Raw genomic sequence first — 20,959 nt, 5'->3', positions numbered from 1 at the left:
TATATTCATCAACGGACATAAAAATATCCAAAACGAGCAACAACTGGTTGCTTTCCTATAATCAGTACAAAGAAAGTTGTAAAGTATGTAAGTATTTTGGGAATTTGTAATCTGGGAGTTTATACAAATGTATGTCAAAAAAATAATGAAGCTATTGGTAATTTCTCCTGTCGTCTCCTGATAATACCAATATTGCAGAGGCAGCACATACATTAAGCAATCATCATGGAAAGAATCTCAAATTATTAACTGTTATACAACAATATCTAAACTATTAGGTTCAATATATTCAGTTGGAATATAGTTATTGGTTAAATCCTATACTTTACAATGTTTTGGATTATATTCTTTATTATTCTAAAAAAGAGAGTATTCAATAATTTGGCAAATGTTAGTCCTTTATGCCTTATAATTATTAATCTATCAATGCATATAGAACTATTATAAACTGAGTTCAACATCAAAGAAGGATGGAAGCTTTCCTTATTTTCTATAAATATCATAATGGCTCAATATCATATGAAAATAAAGAGTATTGGAGATTTTCAACTTATTAAAGACATTACCATTCATTTTAAAAAACTTCTGAAAAGGATGCAGATACATTTATATTTTGTCAGAACTCACAGTTTTATAATGATGAAAAATGCTATTTTGTGAACTTGCGTCATTACTGTGTCAAGCTATGCTAAGCTGATCTAGCCATAGCCAACCAAAGCTTGTTATTTTTGTTATATTTATTATATTTATCTGTTATTATATTTGTTATATTTTGTTATATTTAATTTAAAAAAAAAACTCTCTCTAAATTTTCTCAGTTTATTATTAAACTGAAAACACTTAGAAAATATTCACAAGAAAAATTTTATTTTTTACAAACTTTTATTGCTAACATATCTACAAATAACAAAGGAATCACTATTTCAATTATATTTTCTTTTGAATCCAATTGTATAGTATAATACAATTAATTTAAAACATAATATATATATTAGTTGAAATTAATATAAAGCTTGCAGCTACTCCTAATGAAATTTGTGTCTTTAAAACCACAGTGTTAGTAGAAATTCATTGGAAAGAAACTATTTACCAAGATTCTTTAGACTACAGTTAGATTTAGTTACTTATATTATAATAAATGATGAAAATATAAAAAAGGTTCCAATAGCAAATCTTGTCCAATTCAAAGAAATAACTAGCCATTTTAATTGCCCACTATGTTTCAATATCCTAAATTTGAACAACTCTAAAAATAGACAAGTCAGAATGCAAGAGATGCTCTAAAATATTTATCACTTCAAGCAACATCAGCACCAAGTGAGCAATTCTAATTAACACTGGTAAAAATGATAATTTACAAAAGCAATATATAGATTCATACTCTTAAAAAATTATAGAATTGAAGAGTTTAAAATTTAAACCATTTATATAATTAATAACAGAGCTAAATGATGAACAACAGCAATCTAATATAGAGGAATTTTTAAATCATCAGGAAGAAAATGCATTTACTCATAATTTACAAACAAAAATTTGTTGTAAAAAATATTGTTTAACAAATAACGTAAATCATACCAATGCATTTACATTTTTTCGAGATATAGTGAAATTTGAATTTAAGATTATATATCCTCAAATATTAGTTAAAATGAATTAACTAAATTACAACTTATGAAAATATCAACTAATTAATGCAAAAATATAATTTTATATCATATCAATTCTAAATTTTCAAAACTTTCTTTTTTCTCTTAACTTTTTACATATGTTTATTTATTAATGTACCATATTTAATTCACCTATTCAAAATTAACTTTCAACCCTAATACCCTATATATATATAAACATAACTATAATGCCAAAATTATTATACAAAAGCATCTTTATATAAATGGAATTTATTAAAAAAGCAAAAAAATAAATGCATTTGACTGGCCATAATTCTTATACTAAAAATTTACAATTATGGTATTTAACACTAAAATAAATAGTAATATAATTTTAGAATTATAATTCACTGGTAATTTGGTTAGTTGGGTAAACAAATTATTGAAGTATATAATTAAAAAAAAAAAGCAAGAAATTACTGGAAGTATCAATATCACACTTTAATATAAAACTTGATTTTTATTTATTAAATTATTTATACTTCGGGATTATATTTTTTTTGACACCTCTTTACGGATAACCCTTACTGATTTAACGGAAATAGATTTAACTACATATTACTCACACCTACAATTTTTGACAGATAATTCAATGCCAACCCATCTGACTAAAGAGCAGCAGGCTGCTTTGAAGCGAAAATCAAGATATTTCATTATATTAAAATGATCAGTTGTATAAAAACAACAAAGATAACCCAAATAGACCTATCCGAGTAGTTAAGAAAAGGGAAGTGGAAGATATTTTACACCATTTACACTTGGATCCTTTGGCCAGACATTTCTCAATAGATGAAACATATTGACGAGTTAAAATCTGATACTATTGGCCTCAGATGTTCACTGATGTCCGACAGTATGTATGGACATGTATTTAAAATATATAATGAAATGAAAAATAAACTTTATCAAGCAATTAAGTGATAAATATACTTCAAGGCTTGTTTGATAAAGGTTAAATTTCAATATTTTGAAAACTGGCCAATTCCTTCATTATGTAAAATTTAAGATGTTTAAGCTTCTTAAATATTAATATTTATGACATTAATACACTTATAAAATTTCAGCCATGATTTGTCATCCAAACCTTTAAAGGGTAGAAGAACAAAATAGAATTATGGAGCTGCAACAGTACAATTTCCTAATTCAACATCACGCTGAAAAAGCCAATTCAAATGCAGATTCATTATTTCAAAAGAGATTCCCATTGTTATGTGCATATTTACCTAGTACTTAAATTACTCTACAAGTACATCTATATAATAAAGGCAGAATTGTGATCAAAAATATTATCCAATCATACTTTTATTCTTCATTATAATACAAAATTTACACCTACCCCAGAAAATGAAAGTAAAGACTATTCAAAATCAGAATTTGCAGCAATTGTGGTTCCATTTTTTATCGCTAAATTTGAAAGTAGAGAGAGAAAAAATCTACAAACATAAAACTGTAGTTATTATTAGTAGTTGCATTACTAGCACAAAACTTAATACACTAATACCTATTTTAATGAAAAAATCGGCCTTTATTTATATTTATAAGTCAAAAATGGGACTTATGGTATATACCTTACTGCAGCAACTTCTTACATATTGTCTCTTATTTATCCAACAAAGAATAATGGAACATGCATTGCACCCATATTGCAATTCTTGCTAGTATTCCCTGTTGCTGTGGATGACCTATTTGAATTGTTTGTGATAATGGATTATGGATTAAATCCATATTAAATAGGAAGTGATGCCATGTGGCTTAATGAATACATTGTATAAAGATGTTGAAAGAATATTTAAATGACTGTATTTATGTATATAGATGATCTTATATTCAAAAAGTTTTGTGGAATATACAAGGAATTTTAGTGGATTTAATTTTATTTGTATTAAAAACTTTATAACCACTAAAGCTAATATAATTAAAATATAAAATATTAGGATCAGCAAATTTAGAAAAAAAATAAAATAACATTCAGAAACTTAAACAACAGGTCACCCATACCAGCTATTAGAAATTCAAATTTTTTTGGAAAATTAATCAATATAACTGACAAATTTTTTATAGGGAGGTTCAAAGAAAAAGATTCATATGTAGTTTCTTATGCACCGTCATTACTTTTATGGAATGGCTATGTAAATTTATAACATATCAATTTGTAAAATATATAACAAAATATATTACAAAATCTGAACCTACAGAATATTTTAATATTCATGAACTGATGCATTTAGAAAACATGTTTAAGCAAGACATCTTGGATCAATGGAATTAATGATTCTTCTACTTGGATATTTAATATATTGATAATCAACTGCCTTCTTTTTATTATTTTTGAAGTAAGAAATATATTTGTTAAACCATCCTATTTATTAGAACAAGAAGAACAATTATCTCCATACTGGAATGATGCAATTGACAAATATTTTGATAGGCTAACTGATGAGGATATTTTGACAATATGATATATTCCATCAATAATTATTGTCATCATAAACATATTAAAGAATGTGGAATATATTATATTGATAAGAAAAATCATTTTGTTAGAATTAGAAAAAGGTAAAAAATAATTCTTGTACATTTTCAACATTTAACTATTCAACAAACTGAATTATTTTTTACCAACAACTATTACTTAAATTACCTGCTTGAAGTGAAGCTGATTTAGAAAATTCTTATTAAACTTATAAAGCTCACTTTGAAGTAAAATATCTTGCTGAATATTCATTAATCTTAAATCATGTACAAAATTCAATGCAATCTAATATTCAAAAATATACACAAGGATATCAAAATTTAATTAATAATTTTATAACTATATTATACATAGACTTACAAAGTATTATTGGAAATCAGTTAATTAGATTATTACAACAACATAATCTTTAAACAAATTTCATCAATGATATTTTTTGATGACCAATACAAAATATTTAATATACTTACAAATAGTTGAGAACGAAAAAAATTATCCAAACACCCATACTTTTTTTTAACTGGAACAGCAGGTACTAGTAAATATTTTATGATTCAACAAATTGTAAATTTTTAAAAGTAAAAAATATTAAATATTTATTAATAGCACCTACTGGTGTTTCTGCTCAAATGTTGGTGGTCAAACTACACATTTAGCATTACATATTAGAAATACTCAAACTTTTTATTTTGAAACATTATCCCATTATAATAAACAGCAACAAATAGAACTTAGTCAATTTAATGCTATCATAATTTAAGAAGTATCCATAAACCATAATTCTTTTATCATTTATTAGCAAACTATTTGCAAAAATTCATAAAAAATTAGTATCTTTTGATGGAATTCAAACTTTACTTATTGGAGATCTTGCTCAACTTCCACCAGTTAATGGAAAACAAGTTTTTCATACACCTGAATGAAAAAAACTCTTTCCACTATTTCTTACTAATTCAACATTAATGATATAATTAAAAAATTGATGCTAGATAATTATATGCTAAAATTTACTTATAAAAACTCTTCCAAAATTTTCCAAACTTTATTCTTTTAATGTTGTTAGTTATTTATTATTAATATAACAAAAATATTCATTTCTATTATTTATAATACATATGGTAAGGATATAAGACTGATACTATCAACCAACTGCATCAGAAGTTGCAATAGTTATGCTTCATTTTGATTATGCACCAGAAGTAAGAGATATTATTATAAAACTCATGAAGGACAATTACAACATATTTCTGAATTACATGATGCTTATGATCCTTTACAATATCCTTTTACTAATTTCATATGGTGAATATGGATGGCATGATAATATTTTTAGAGAAAATGAACATGACCTGAACCTGAAATATTAGGACATGAACCTGAATCTGAAATATCTGAAACTGAATCTATAATTTCAATGGATATTGATAAGGAAGATAAAGAAATGGCTCAACATGCTGGAGTAACTCTGAATTTTAAAAATTTACTAATTGGATTAGATGAACCAAGTTCCGAAAGTAATGAAATTGAATCTGACAATGAACCTGAAATTGTATCAATTAAAAAAAGTTACACTTAAAGAGTTTGTAGTATATAGAATTCAGATTAGAGATTCAAATAAAACAACAAGTATTTTACATCTTTCAGAAAGATTATTTCAACAGTATTTGGTTGACCAATATGCTAAATGGGAATCAAATCAGCAAAATTTCATGTATAAGATATATTTAAGATTATAAGATATTATTTCAAATGAAAACAACAATGTTGGCAAAATTGATAGAAAAAAATCATTTTACCATCATACTTTGCTAAATCTAAAAGATATATGCAACAATTATATCAAGATTCTATGGCAATTGTTAGAGAATATGAAAAGCCTGATTTATTTATTACTATTACATGTAATCCAAATTGGCCTAAAATTACAAATGAACTTTTACCAAATCAAAAAGCAAGTGACCATCCAGATTTAATTATAAGAGTTCTAAATTAAAGTTAAAATCAAATTACTAATGATCTCTTTGTAAAGGGTATAATGTATGTGTGATTGAATTCCAAAAAAGAGTATTACCACATGCACATATTTTAATGATATTATTACCTGAAGATAAGCCAAAAATATCAGAAGTTTTTGATAAATTGGTATGTGCAGAAATACCAGATAAAAATCATCAACTATTATTATTTGGAAATATTACTAGTAGAAATATAATTCATAGACCTTGTGGTAATCTAAATCCAAACCCCTTGTATGATAATTAAAAAATGTAGTGAATATTACCATCAAGAATTTGTTGAAATAATAACAACAAATAAATTTGGATATCCATTATATAGAAGAAAAATAATGGAAGGACAATCAGAAAAAGAAAATTAAATGGATTGTTCCTTATAATCCATATCCTAAAATACAAAAAGAGTTTATTATACTTTATAAACATATTTTCAACACTTATTATTTTGCAAATACACTTTTCTTTACTTTTTCTCAGTTATTTTATATTTTTTGTTGCTCTTTATGCTCAAAGTTATGAACAATACATTTCAACCAGTCAACAAATATAGAGTATAAAGAATTAAAAACTATTAATGAGAAGTTGAAATCTGAAAGCAAAGATAATATTTTTAACAGCATTGTTCTCTCTTCTGTATGGCAACACTCCAACAGTGCAGGACAAAATGGACTGCACTAAAACATAGTTACAAAAATCTCACAAGAATTTTATTGGAAAATGAGGAGGTTCTGCTAGTTAATCATGTACAATAAAACATTAACAACCCCTATTGTTATGGCTCAGTTGTCTTCCAAAATTGTTAAGAAATATAGCACAGATGAGCTAATTACCTTTTTACAATAATGGAACCTGAAATTATACTTATTGGTGCATAATAAATAAAATTTAAAACAGTAAGAGTAAGAAGAGTTGTTGAAGCAATACTACTTATATTTGTGGATTTTATCATGAAGCAGATTCAATTAACAATTTGATTTGTGCATTTCTCCCAATTTTTAAAAAGTTTTCTTCTGGATCCCTAATATATCAGTAGTTGACTATCTTAATAATGTAGAATGTGAACCAAGGGAGTATGATAAGCAATTTAATAAACATCATACTAATTTGTCATCTGAATTAACAATAAGAGAAGGTGCAAGAGTAATGTTTTTAAATAACAAATTATTTAATGAAAAACTTTGTAATAGATTAGTTGGCATAATAACTAAATTAATATATGTTGTATAGCTTATATATGATATATGATTAATGAATTATTAAAAAAACAAAAAAAACTGGTTAGTTAAATGAATTAATTAAGTTACAAATTGCAAAAAATATTAGTAGTTTCTTTTTTTTAACTTGAAACAAAAAAAACAAAACAAAGAAACCCAAAAAAAGTTGAGAAATCAAGTAATAGTAAAAAAAAATGACAGCTTAAATGGAGCTCCTACACAATGAATGCAATTTCCAATTCATTTGCATTAACTGCACATAAAACACAAGGTCATATATTACCTCGTGCAACTATATTATTAGATGAACAAATTGTTTGACAATGATCAAGACTATGTAGCAATGAGTCATGATACATCTTGGCAAAACATAGAAATTTGATCTTTTAATCCAAATGCATCAAAGTGGATAATTAAATGTTAGCAGAGTTAAATAAATTATAACAAATATATAGTTTATGATGTATAGAATAGTTTATGATTATGGGTGGCAGAAGATACAAGGTTAAAATTGATGAAGATGTAATTCAGAAAATTTCATCTAAATTACCTAAATTCTTAAAGAAATACAAATTATGATAAAGTAATAATAATATGCACTTTATTTAATTTCTTCTTATCAAATTTATGTCATTACCATGTATGCATTGATTCATAAGCTTTCTATAATTTAATATGATTTAATCAAAAACAAAAAAAAACAAAAAAATACAAAAAAAAGAAACCTATACATTTTTTCACAACTAACCGCTCAACTATACATTCTTTTCACAACTATACAAGGTTGAATAGCAAAAAAAAGTTGAGATTCTGGAATAAATCAAGTAATAATAAAAAAAAAATGACTGCTCATTTTGAACTAAATGGAGCTCCTGCACAATGAATGCAATTTCTACTTCAAAATACATTTGCATTAACTGTACATAAAACACAAGGTCTTACATTACCCCATGCAACTGTATCATTAGATGAACAAATGTTTTCCAATGGACAAGCTTATATAGAAATGAGTCATGCTTGGAAAATTTGATCTTTTAATCCAAATGCAAAGTAAATAATGAAATGTTAACAGAGCTAAATAGATTACAACAAATTTATAGTTTATGATGTATAGTTTATGATTATGCATAAGCTTAATTATTAACTAATCAGCTTTTTTTATTTTTATTAAATCATATTAAATTATATAAAGTTACAAATAAATCATGAAAAATATTACTGATTTCTTTTTTTTTTTAACCTAGACAATGTCAAAACTAAAATAAAAAGAAATCAAAAAAAATGAAGTTGAGATTCTGGAATAAATCAGCTTATTTTGAACTAAAATGGAGCTTCTGCACAATGAATGCAATTTCAACTTCAAAATGTAACTGTACATAAAACACAAGGTCTTACATTATTTCATGCAACTATATCATTAGATGAGCTTATGTTGTAATGAGTTATGCTACATCTTAGCAAAACATGGAAATTTGATCTTTTAATTCAAATGCAATCAAAAGTGGATAATGAGATATTAGCAGAGTTAAATACTAGATTACAACAAAAATTTAATAATTTCCATTCACTATATTTATAAATATGTATTATTATAACTTATAAAAAATAATAAAAATTATTAATATATTTTAAACTCAATAACTGTACCTAAAGAGCTCTAATATATTATAAAGATTTTATTTAAAAAATAATTGTATCAAAGGATATGATTTTCTAACCAAATTACAATTTTAAGGTTAATTTTAAAGCTTGTTAACTGTGCTCAAATACCTCTATTTATACGTAACGATTAAAATTTTCATTCCATTATTAGTAAAATATTAATATGATCATCACTTTTACCTTAGCCATACCGGAGTGTAACTTTAAAATGTATAAACAAGAAATTTATCCGGAAAGTATATTATCTATTAGAAACTCGGAAATCATTTATCTTGATTTAATTAATATTCCACGCCTTCGGATTGTTGGTCGAGATTCGAGAAACATCACTGCCCATGATCTACTTCTAACCGTTAACAGGTGGATTAATTTTACGAATTTTATTCATTTCATTATAAATTCTATGAATACAAATCAAATCACACTTCGTTGTGATAAAACGGAAAACATTGACCTAAAATTAAACCATTCGCTTTTCTAGAATAGGATAAGGCAAAGAGAATTAAACAAAAAAATAATAATAATAATTTCACCAAAAGGATTTAATAAGCAGCGTTTTCCAAGTCAGGGGCTAAAAAGAAAAGATTAAATGTATTTAACCAGGACCTCGAAATATGCGTAAAAAGGTCATGTTCGAGCTTGCGGCAAAAAAAAATAAAAATCATGAAAATTCTTCCTTTTATAGATAATTCCCAGTGGACAGCTATTACCTTTTTGGATACTGACCGAAATTAACATAATTCCGGCTCTGAAAAAACGCGTACAGATAATGGTAAAATTTTTTTGGCTGCTTATGACTTTTTTATATATATTTCAGGGTCCTATTTTAACCTCAGCATTAAAAAGTTATCCCAGAAATTTTATTGAAGAGAATATTTCATACATTCATATGTTATAGAACAAGTTAAAAATTCATTTTATTAGAAAAAAGTTTTTGTATATAAAAGTATAAACAAAAAAAGAAATTATTACAAAAAAAAAATAATAATTATCACGAAAAATATTGTTGGATTAATTAAAACCACTCAAAGTGCCAATTATTATAATATGTTTTAATTACACCTTCGGCTTTATATTTTTCTATCAAATCAGTAAATGGTTTCATATTATTCGCTTGACTGAATTGTAATATCATAGGATGTCTACCTTTCCAATTATTAAAAAATAATTCCAAAGATTCTAATTTAATATTTCTATAAAGTGAATGAAAACCAAATTTAAACTTGAATAAATTTTTTGGTGATGATTTTGCCAATGTTTTGAATAAATTATCCCAATCAAACGCATCATCTACATTATTAATGATAAGATACAATCCATCTAAATATTTACAATAAACTAATAAATTTTCTAATTCTGAAATATTACAATTTCTAAATAATAATTTTAAAAATCTAAGATTTGGACAATTTTGATAAATGACCTGAATGATCTTTTTATTTTCAACTTCATCGTGGCGTATATAATCAATTTTTATTTCGAAAAGAAATCCATTTGTATTTTCAATTAAATATGTTAAAATATTAATTGGAACTCGCCTAGCTTTCAAAATTTGTAAGAAAGGTAAAGATAAATTACTTAAATAATTCCATTCCATATCATGTGAACTGCCATCTAATTCTAAACCTTTTAAATTTACAAAAGATGAGAGAATTTTTGTGGTAAGTCTTTTAGTTATCTTAAAATATTTTATGGTATTTACATGTTTAATTAACGAATTTTCAAGAACTTGACAAAAAGACTCATCAAAATTTTTGGAGTATAATTCGGTTAAAAGACTAATACTTGAAATTTTTTTTTGTGCCTTAATCAATTCAATAATTTTATAATTATTATTATTTGTTTCGATATTAAGATTCAATTTTTTAATTAATTTACATATTTCTATTAATCCAACTAAAATATCATTATTTATGCTAGTACCACAATAAAAGCATTCAATTCCTGAAAAACATCGTTCAGCCCCAGAAATATGATGTATTGGATAATCAAATTGTTTAGGTATAGAAAGGTGCGTATATTTCGTGTTTCCGTTAATAAAAAGTTCGAATATTTCACTTTTAATAATAGAAATATTATCTTTATCGTTAATTGTATTAATTACTTTCAGGATTTCATTTAAATTTAAATGTCTACAAAAACTAATATAATCAAATAAAGGTTTTTTATATGAATTTGTCGAAAGATCCAAATGTTGACTTAGATTATTCTTTGATTTATCTGATAAATGTGAAATAATTACGTTCAATAATTTCTTCTTTCGACGTTCCCAATCATCTCTTAAGAATTTCCAAGGATTATTCCATAAAAGTGGAATAATTATTTCGCAACAAGTCTTATTAATTGAAATACATGTATAAAGAGTATTATTATCATTACGTAATTCTTCAAATATCAAGTAAAGAATATCTCTATTTAATTTTGACATTTTTTTCTTTATTAAAGAAAAAAATTTTTTTTTGTTGAAAGGGCGCAAAAAAAATAATTGTTCAAACTAGTATAGTATTTGATTGTTACATGTTGTACAAGGATCCTGATCTGGTGATTTACGCCATTTTTATGTTTCATATGATGCATAATGCTTTACGGGAATTTTAATCAAGACTTTACTATTTATAATATGAAAATAATAATCATGCACGCCACATAATAAAATATTGCAATGATAAGAATAAGGAAAGGTTTAAGTTATTTATGGATACAAATACTAACCAAAAACTCAATTTCTTGTATGATCATCATACATAATTGGGGTTTATTAGATCAGCGATCAAATGGTAGGTTAATTATATCATTTGGTTTTTTTTTATTGTAAAAAGATAATATACCGTTAATTTTATAAAATCTTTGATATTAGTTAAAATAGATATGCGTAAATTTCTCAAAAAACAAAAATACTTATTACGTGAAATTGACTAAATAAAATAATATTCATTACAGTATGATCTCAAACTTTGGTAAACAAACATCAATTATCAAAGGAGATATTTCAAAATTTTATTATATTATACAATGTGCAACTAGTTTAATCGACCAAAAAATGCATGCTCGATGATTTGATCGAGTAAAACTAGTTGGCTAAAACTAGATCACGTTTAATGTATAGATCACATGAATCGATCATGAGCCTGATCAAGCGGTAAATTGCGTAATAAATTTGTTAGACACTATGACAATTACGACTATCATTAGATGAGTTACACAAATGCCATTTTTCATTTCCTGAGGTCAATTTTTCCGATTGTCCGTTTCCCGAACTGGATCATTTCCCGAAACTCCAATCTCCGAATGGGCATTTTATTGGATTTAATAAATTGATACATAAAATTCCTTTTTTAAAATAGATTTATTTATATTTAGTAAATAAAATACGGTGAATAAAAATGATGACTGCCAAAATTTAAAATAAATAATAAATATAAAAACATATATAATAATAAAAATAATAACACAATATGTACAATATGTTCGTAAATTTTTTTACGCGAGAATCATGAAAAAAGATCATCTGATCTACTACTCATCAGTGCATATAATAAGTACATAGATTTAATGACTAGAAAATAAATTCTTGATGCAATAATTCCTTAATCCTTGTTATTATTTATTGCCGCGAGATGCGCGCTCGTTGGTCGTGTATGATTACTTATTCCAATACGAAAACGTCCACGAACACGTCTATTACATTTATTTAACCATATTAGTTTTATTAGATTTATCTGATAAAATGTAAAATAATTACGTTTAATAATGTAACTCCATGAAGAGCTTTTACTTTATCTTGATAATGTTTGATATAAAATAAATATCTTCGCAATTATTTTTTCATTGAAAGGTCATTCTGTAAATTGTGGAACAACGAAGTTTTTTAATGTTAACGAATTGGCAAGCTAGTAATTAAGATGGTAATTATATAACGCCATAACGCAATACAATTTCTTCAAATCGATCAATTTTCCTCACTTCAAAATATAAGCAAATTTCAGTTTATTGTTCAATTGTACAAGCCACTTAATTATTTCGTAAAAAAAAGAAAAGAAATTCCTTATAGACTACTTTCAAACTCTCGTTCTAATTTACATAATATTTGAACGAATTAGCTCAAAATTTGAAAAAGAAAATATCCAAATAATATTTATTTATTTATTTAAAAAATAATATTTACAGTACAAACGATAGCGATCAAATTATCCGACCAAAAATATTTATGTATGTTTTACGGACTTTCCCATTCAAAATCTCCGCGTAAATTATTAAAATGTTTAACTATTCCTTCTGCTTCATACTTATTTAACATGGCTTCTATATTTTTCACATTATTGAAGTTTAATAATATAGGACGTTTACCTTTCCATTCATTAAAAAATAGTTTTAAAGATTCTGATTTAGGTACGGGTACCTTAGAGAAAATTCTGAATCTAAATTTAAACAAACTAATTGGTGATGATCTGGTCAATATTCTAAATAAATTATTCCAATCAAAAGAAATTTCACAAGTAATAATATATAATACGCTTAAATATTGACAATTAATTAATAACTTTTCTAATTCTGAACTACTAAAATTTCTAAATACTATTTTAAGAAATTTAAGATTTGGACAACTCTCACTAATAGCTTGAATAATTCTTCTATTATCATATCTATAATGAAATATATTATCTATATTTATTTCGATAAGAGATTTACTCGTATTTTCAATTAAATTCGCTAATGATTGAATCGGAATAAACATAGTTCTTAAAACTTGTAAGAAAGGTAAAGACAAATTCTCTAAGCAACCCCAATCACTTTCATATTCACTACCCAATTCTAATACTTTTAAATTTACAAAAGATGAAAGAATTTTTGTTGTTTGATCAAATACCTTAAAATATTGTACTGTATTTGCGTGTGTTGTTAATGAATTTAAGTAAATATTACAAAAATTTTGACCTTTTTGTATACAATTATTTATGAGATGAACTTTAATTAATTTTTTAGGGGCTTCGATTAATCTAACAATTTCACAATTATTATTTTCTTCAATAATAAGTTCCAATCCTTTAATAGATTTGATTATTTCCGTTAATCCAATTATAATATCATCATCATCTATGCCAGCATTAAAACTTAGAAATTCAATTTCTGAAAGACAATTTTTAGCTCCAGGAATAAGATGTATTTTATAATTAAATTTATAAGGTATATAAAGATGTGTATATTTCCTATTTTCATTAATGAAAATATTAAAAATTTCATTTTTAATATTAGTTATAATTTCATTCGTAGTAATTAATTTAACAATTTCGTCTAAATGTAAATATCTACAAAATCTAATATAATCAAATAAAGGTTTTTGATATGAATTTTTTAAATAATCCATCCCTTGATTCTTTAAATTATTTTTTGTTTCATCCGATAAATATGAAATAATTACGTTAAATAGTAAAGTTTCCTTTCCTTCAATCAAATATTTCCAAGGATTTTTCCATAAAATTGGAATAATTATTTCACACCAAGTTTTGTTAACTAAAACACATGAATGAAGTGCATTATTATTATGTTCCAATTCTTTTAATATTAAATAAAGAACATCTCTATTTAATTTAGACATTTTTCTTTTTTTTTAAAAAGGAATTTTTAGAAAACTTTTTTTTTTTTTTTCCTGCCAAAAAGGCGTAAAATGATAGCTTAAATGCATGCAATTTGTTGTTGCACAGACCACATACGAGAAATTTTTATTTTGTGATCATCAGCTGATTTAAAATTTGTCGATCACTGCAGTGCAACATATAAGGGCGTAAATTTTTTTTAAAAAAGAAAACTATTCCTCTTCTACATAAAATTGACCAGTAATCTAATATGGAAGAATTTAAGTTCAGTGATTATGTAATTGGGCAAATAAAAGATTTTATATTGGAAATTAACAGATAAACAAAAATTGTTAATTGATAAACTAATAATAAATAAAGAATTAAAAAAACGTTATATAACGAATGGCTTTATGCAAAGAATGTAGACAGCCTAATACTGGTGATATTGGATGTAAGTCATGTAATGCTAAGCATTTTCAACAAAATTTCAAAAATTGGACTAGTGGAAATAATGAAGTTGATAAGTTTATTCAAAAAGCACAGCTCGAAGCTAAAGATACTAGATCATAAAAATTCTACGATCGTTTTAAAATGTTTACATAATTCTCAGGATATTACATCCGAATTTTTAAGAGAAGAAGGCTACTTATACTTTCAAACTACCAATGTATTATTTATTATTATTATGAATTTTTTTTTTTTAGATTGAAACACATACTAAGGTTATTTCACTTTGTGTAACTCGATGTTTTGGCATTACTAAAGATCCAGAATCTAATAATTTCATGATGGTAATGGAATATGCAAAAGATGGTAGTTTAAGACAATATTTAAATAATATGATATTTTATTCAATAAAGTGGGGAGATAAGTTGAATATTTTACATAGGATTGCAAATGGCCTCAATTCTATTCATAAAGAAGGATTAATTCATCGTGATTTTCATAGTGGTAATATGTTAAAAGATGGTGATTTTACTATTATTACTGATTGTCAACCAGCAAATGTAAAAACTTCTCAAAATGAATATGAAAACAAGTATATGGAGTATTACCTTATGTAGCGCCCGAGGTTTTAAGAGGAAAAGAATATACTCAAGAAAGTGATATTTATGGATTTGGAATTATTGCATATGAAGTTTGTACAGGGCTTCCTCTGATATTGCTCATGATAAAATCTTAGCTATTAGCATTTGTCAAGGGCTTAGGCCAAAATCTAATTATAAAATTCCTCAATTAATTTTGGATATAATTAAACAATGTTTGGACGCTGATCCTTTAAAACGACCTAAATCAAAAGAATTATATGATTTATTACTTGATTTACATCGTGAATTAGAAACTTTATATGATGAATTTTATTATGATCGTATTGATAATAGTGAAGTCAAAAAGCAATTTGAAGAAGCAGAAAGAATTAATGAAAAGCTTACTTCTACTTCATTATCATATAATGGTACTACTCTCTCATATACTACAAATCCTCAAGCAGTTTACACAAGTAGGCTTTTAAACTTTAAAAATCTACCAGAACCAAAAAATTCTATTGATAATAAAGATGACGATAATTCAATTAGAGAATATTCGGGTAATTAATGTCTTAGTTTATATTAAAAAGAGTATTCTTGAAATACTTACAATTTACAATTATTTTTTTTGTTTTCTAGAACCCATAGAAGCAATAGATTTCACTAAACTCAATTAGGTACTAACTTGTTTTCTGCATGGTTAATTTTATTAATAATTTACTTTAATTCGTTCTTATAGATAAAGGCAACTAAGAAAGAAAATTTACAAATATTCAGAATACAAATTTATTTGTGTCTATTATTTTACTATTTATTTTCTTTACCATTTTTACAGTATATCGATATGTATTTTATTGGAATATATTTATTTTAGAATTTTATAAATAAAGTTTTTTAATAAATTAAACCAAAAATAAATAGGATGAATTACTATATTTACTGTATATTAACAAAATAAAAACCTGAATCTCTACAAGGTTAGTATATTTGTGTTCAATTGTGTTTATGATAATCTACAACAAGCAGATTAACAAACAATATTTATAGGAGAAGCAGAATCTGATGTAGTAGACCGAAAAAAGAAATTTTTTTTTTTATCGAAGTACGTCTAAATTTTTTTACAATCCGAAAATGGTAACTGTATATAATGATAATTAATAATATATCAGTACATTCAACGTTTGTATAAATACGGTCATTACACAATATTCGATTCCCGATTTTTTTATCGTCAACTATTATCACTTAACTTTAATTATTTCAGATTTTATAAATTTTCATATTTATTATTTGTGAATAATATAATATTTTCCTTTTATTTTTTTTTTAAAAAAAACAATATTAAAGCAATATCGATTAATGTTTATTTTACGTCGCGATTATCATTTTCATGCATATAAATAATATGATCTGTTAACGATATAGCAGTGGTATAGCAATTTCTTACACAATAAATAATAATTACGTCCTTATTAACATTATTTCGTAAAAATTATTTCGTGATTGACTATCTGTGATTTCAATTCATTAGTGAATGATTATAACTTTCAAAAAGTTAGTTCCTCACAGGTTCTGAATATCAACTAAAGAAATTGATCCAGAATTATACTAAGATAAATTATAAATAAAAAACTTGTACAAATTTTCGCAAACTTTATGAAGAATCTTTGGCCAATCATAACGTGCTAGTTAATAAAATAACGATGTATTTTCAATTTTTAAAATTTAAATTATAAATTTATAATACTACTATTCATATATTTGCTAATAAATAAATTATAACATCATTTCATATTACAGATATTTCATGAATTTATAAAACAAGTCGCTAATATTTAACACGAATATATCATGAATATTGTAAATAATTCAAAATGATAACCAACATTTTTATGATAAAAAATTCAAATCATTTATTATTTATTTTTAGATTCTATCACATAATTTGAAGTAACAATATCAAAATTTAGAATTATTTTTTAAAATATAAAAAAAATTTAAATAAAATGAACTATATTTGCTTCATTCTAAAAACACAAATCAAAACCATCATTATCATCACACAAATTATTATTATAATTTTTAATAATTCCTTTTGCCTCATATTCCTTTAATAAATCTTCCATACGAACTGATACTTTCTTATCAAAGCTTAATAATATAGGACGCTTGCCTTTCCAATTATCAAAAAATAACTTTAAAGGTGTAGGATCTGATGGACCAGAGAATATAATTCGAAATTTAAATTTAAATAAATTAGCTGAAGATGATTTTGTTAATATCTCTAATAAAACATCCCAACCATAAATTAACTCAGCAACAATATATAATACACTTAAATATGAACAATTAATTAATATTTTTTCAATTTTTTCAAACTCTAGAATATTACCATCTGTGATTACTAATTTAAGATATTTAAGATATGGACAGCTCTGATGTATAGCTTGAATGACTTCTAAACTTCTAAACCAATTGTTACAATAATCAAATTTTATTTCAATAAGTGACCCGTTTGTACTTTTAATTAAATCTATTAACGCTTTCTCTGAAAAAAATTTAACTCGTAAAATTTGTAAGTGAGGTAAAGAATAATTCCATGAAAAATCCACCTGTCTTTTATCATTTAATTCAAGTACTTTTAAATTTACAAAAGATGAAAGAAGTTTTATGGGTGGCTGGGTTATATTTAAATAATGAATAGTACTTGAATGTTTGATCAATGCATTTTGAATAGTTTCATCAAATGATAGAGTAGGGTAATAATAATCTATTAAACTAACACTAAACAAGTTTTTTTGAGTTTCAATCAATCTACCAATTCCATTATTATGATATTCATGAACTAAAAAACAAAGTTCCAATTCCTTGATTGATTTGCAAATTTCTATTAATCCCATCAAAACATTATCATCTATATTTGTGCTACAATTAAAAAATTTAATTTCTGATAAGCATTGTTTGGCAACTACAAAATTTATTTGATAATCAAAATGTTTGGGTATATAAAGGTGTGTAAATTTCATATTTTCATTAATAAAAAGTTTGAATATTTCATTTTTAATTAAAGGAATTTCAGACTTTTTTTTAATGGTGTTTATAACTTTCTGGATTATATCAAAATTTAAATGTTTACAAAAACCAATATAGTTGAATAAAGGTCTTTGATATGAATTTATTAATAAATTTTGTTTATTTAAATTATTTCTTGATTCATCTGATAAATGAGAAATGATTACTTTTAATAACATTTTTTTATACTTCTTTAATAACGTTAGGAATTTCCAAGGATTTTCCCATAAAATTGGAACGGTTGTTTCACAAAACACTTTATTAACTAATAGACATGAAACCAATGCTTTTTTATCATTTTGTAATTCTTTAATTATCAAGTAAAGAACATCTCTATTTAATTCGGACATTTTTTTTACGGGGAAGAAAATATTTTTTTTTTGGTTAAGGCGTAAAATAATTACATATATTATGTCATGTCGCGTGTTGTACAAACCTTGATTTTATGTTGATCATGCCATACACTAAATAGTTGATTTGTACATGTACGACGATTCCTTCGGGGATTGGGTGGTTGTGTAGCTTTCGTAAAGGGATCGGCGCCTAGATTTGTAACGTTCCGTCACTGTCTTTATTTTAAAAAAAAATCAGTTATTTTTGCCAATCACATGAAATTATTATTTTTTTTTTACAGAGCCATAATTTGCAAGAGGTTATAATTATTCTATGATTAGTGAATTTTTTTATTTTGAATTTGCCGAATTAAAAGCAAGAACCTCGTAGAGGTTGGAACCGACCAAAAAAACCTTAACCGATTAATAATCGATTAACCAAGGGCCCTAATCGATTAATAAATCGATTAATATTAAAATATTAAAAATTTTTTTTTTTTTTGACCGCAGATTGCACCAAATTGTTTTTGATCATACATTTAGTTATAGGAAAGTCTTATTTATTATTATTATCATTAAAAAATTAATACAAATTCTTCCAAGTTCGGAGAACACGTGACCAAAAATTCACAGCTCTGGGCCGCATTAGATAATTTGACCAGAATTATGGGTTGATAATTTTAATCGATTAACCGATTTTTGAGATACCTTATTCGATTAACCGTCTTAGTCGATTAATTAATCGATTAACCTTAATCGATTCCAAACTCTAAAACCTCGCATGTATGGCTTGCGAAAGTAGACAATCTGATAGCGCCCCATATGGGTACTGCTATAGGAGTTTCACTTGATTGAATTTTTGAGATATAAGAAGTATTACTAAATTTGTTTTTAACAATCAGAAAATAGTTATTTTATATACCATACGAAAATTTGTTCAATATAACTACGTCTTATTAAAAAAAAAAAATCTCGATCACACAAGTAATAGCACCGGAATTACCTTTTGCTGTCAATCTTTTGACAATTTTTATGATAATAACGTTAGAGAGTGATAATATTAATTAAAAGTATAAGGAATTATTACTACGATCATGGTACTATTATAAACAAATTTTTTCTTGAAGCTGGTGATATTCTTTCAAAAAAACTTTATAGATATAGGAAGTCAGAGTTTATAAGAAAGAGAAAGTTGGTTCTTTACAGAAACCATAACATTTATATCAAGTTTCTTCAAGCAACTAGAGCGAAAAACTAACTCTGAAATAATAGGAACGGAAAAGGTATATGAATTAATCTGTAACGTAACGGAAAACGAAATAATAGGAACGGAAAATGTAAACGGAAAACTCTAAAAAATAAATGGCTTGGAACGGAATAGGTGGCTTGGAACGAAACAAATATTCTATAATCGAATAATGAAGTCGTAATAACGTATTTACATGTAATAATAAAATTCTACCGCAGATAACCTGTCTGCATAAATCATTAAAAAATTGGGTATAGAAGAATATGTCAGAACTTTCCGGAAAAAAAAAAGTGTATGAAAAAGCCACACCTCTTATTAATCAAAAATAGAGCAAATGTCATTATTATGTAAATAAATATTAGATCATGCGACCAAACTCCTTAGGTCTAAAACCGAGGCGAAGGTTCTAATAGATATTTCCATTTACACAGATTTTTTTGTACTAACCAAATAAAGTCTAGAATCGGTTATTATTAACAATTCGGTTTATAATTCATATTTATTTTAAATGGATATAATATTAAAATGAATCAATGACTAAAAATGGAATATGACATCGATTTACATATTTAAACAATGAATTTGGATTAATTAAATTAAAATAATTAAAATCACCGCTTACTAATATAGAAATATGTATCGTAATTAGCCGCAAAAAAAAGGGACGTAGA

The 20,959-nt window shown here is 25.0% G+C and overlaps 4 protein-coding genes across 4 annotated transcripts; 1 reads left to right on the top strand and 3 right to left on the bottom strand.

Annotated features, from left to right (window-relative positions):
• Window positions 1–10,046: 10,046 nt before the first annotated feature.
• On the bottom strand, window positions 10,047–11,459 carry OCT59_015964 (uncharacterized protein; the record flags this gene model as incomplete). The annotated part of the gene is made up of 1 exon (XM_025326502.1): window positions 10,047–11,459. One exon carries the CDS (start codon window positions 11,457–11,459, stop codon window positions 10,047–10,049), a length of 1,413 nt encoding a protein of 470 aa, XP_025175829.1.
• A 1,788-nt stretch (window positions 11,460–13,247) lies between these two features.
• Window positions 13,248–14,627, bottom strand: OCT59_015963 (uncharacterized protein; the record flags this gene model as incomplete). The annotated part of the gene is made up of 1 exon (XM_025326503.1): window positions 13,248–14,627. The coding sequence occupies one exon, from the start codon at window positions 14,625–14,627 to the stop codon at window positions 13,248–13,250; it is 1,380 nt and encodes a 459-aa protein (XP_025175830.1).
• Window positions 14,628–15,395: 768 nt separating this feature from the next.
• Window positions 15,396–16,312, top strand: OCT59_015962 (uncharacterized protein; the record flags this gene model as incomplete). Its single annotated transcript, XM_025326504.2, has 3 exons — window positions 15,396–15,646; window positions 15,756–16,195; window positions 16,275–16,312. 3 exons carry the CDS (start codon window positions 15,396–15,398, stop codon window positions 16,310–16,312), a joined length of 729 nt encoding a protein of 242 aa, XP_025175831.2.
• A 1,258-nt stretch (window positions 16,313–17,570) lies between these two features.
• OCT59_015961 (uncharacterized protein) lies at window positions 17,571–19,078 on the bottom strand. The gene has a single exon (XM_025326505.2). It carries the CDS (start codon window positions 19,055–19,057, stop codon window positions 17,663–17,665), a length of 1,395 nt encoding a protein of 464 aa, XP_025175832.1. The 5' UTR covers window positions 19,058–19,078; the 3' UTR covers window positions 17,571–17,662.
• Between the last annotated feature and the right edge of the window lie 1,881 nt (window positions 19,079–20,959).

Source organism: Rhizophagus irregularis, chromosome 24 (genome assembly GCF_026210795.1).
Source record: "Rhizophagus irregularis chromosome 24, complete sequence".
NCBI lineage: Eukaryota > Fungi > Glomeromycota > Glomeromycetes > Glomerales > Glomeraceae > Rhizophagus > Rhizophagus irregularis.
The sequence above is the reverse complement of the archived record's forward strand: the minus strand, read 5'-3'. Positions and strand labels throughout refer to the sequence as shown.

Excerpts from the sequence above, each read along its gene's own strand:
- OCT59_015961 (XM_025326505.2), bottom strand. The coding sequence starts at position 19,057 with ATGTCCGAATTAAATAGAGATGTTCTTTACTTGATAATTAAAGAATTA.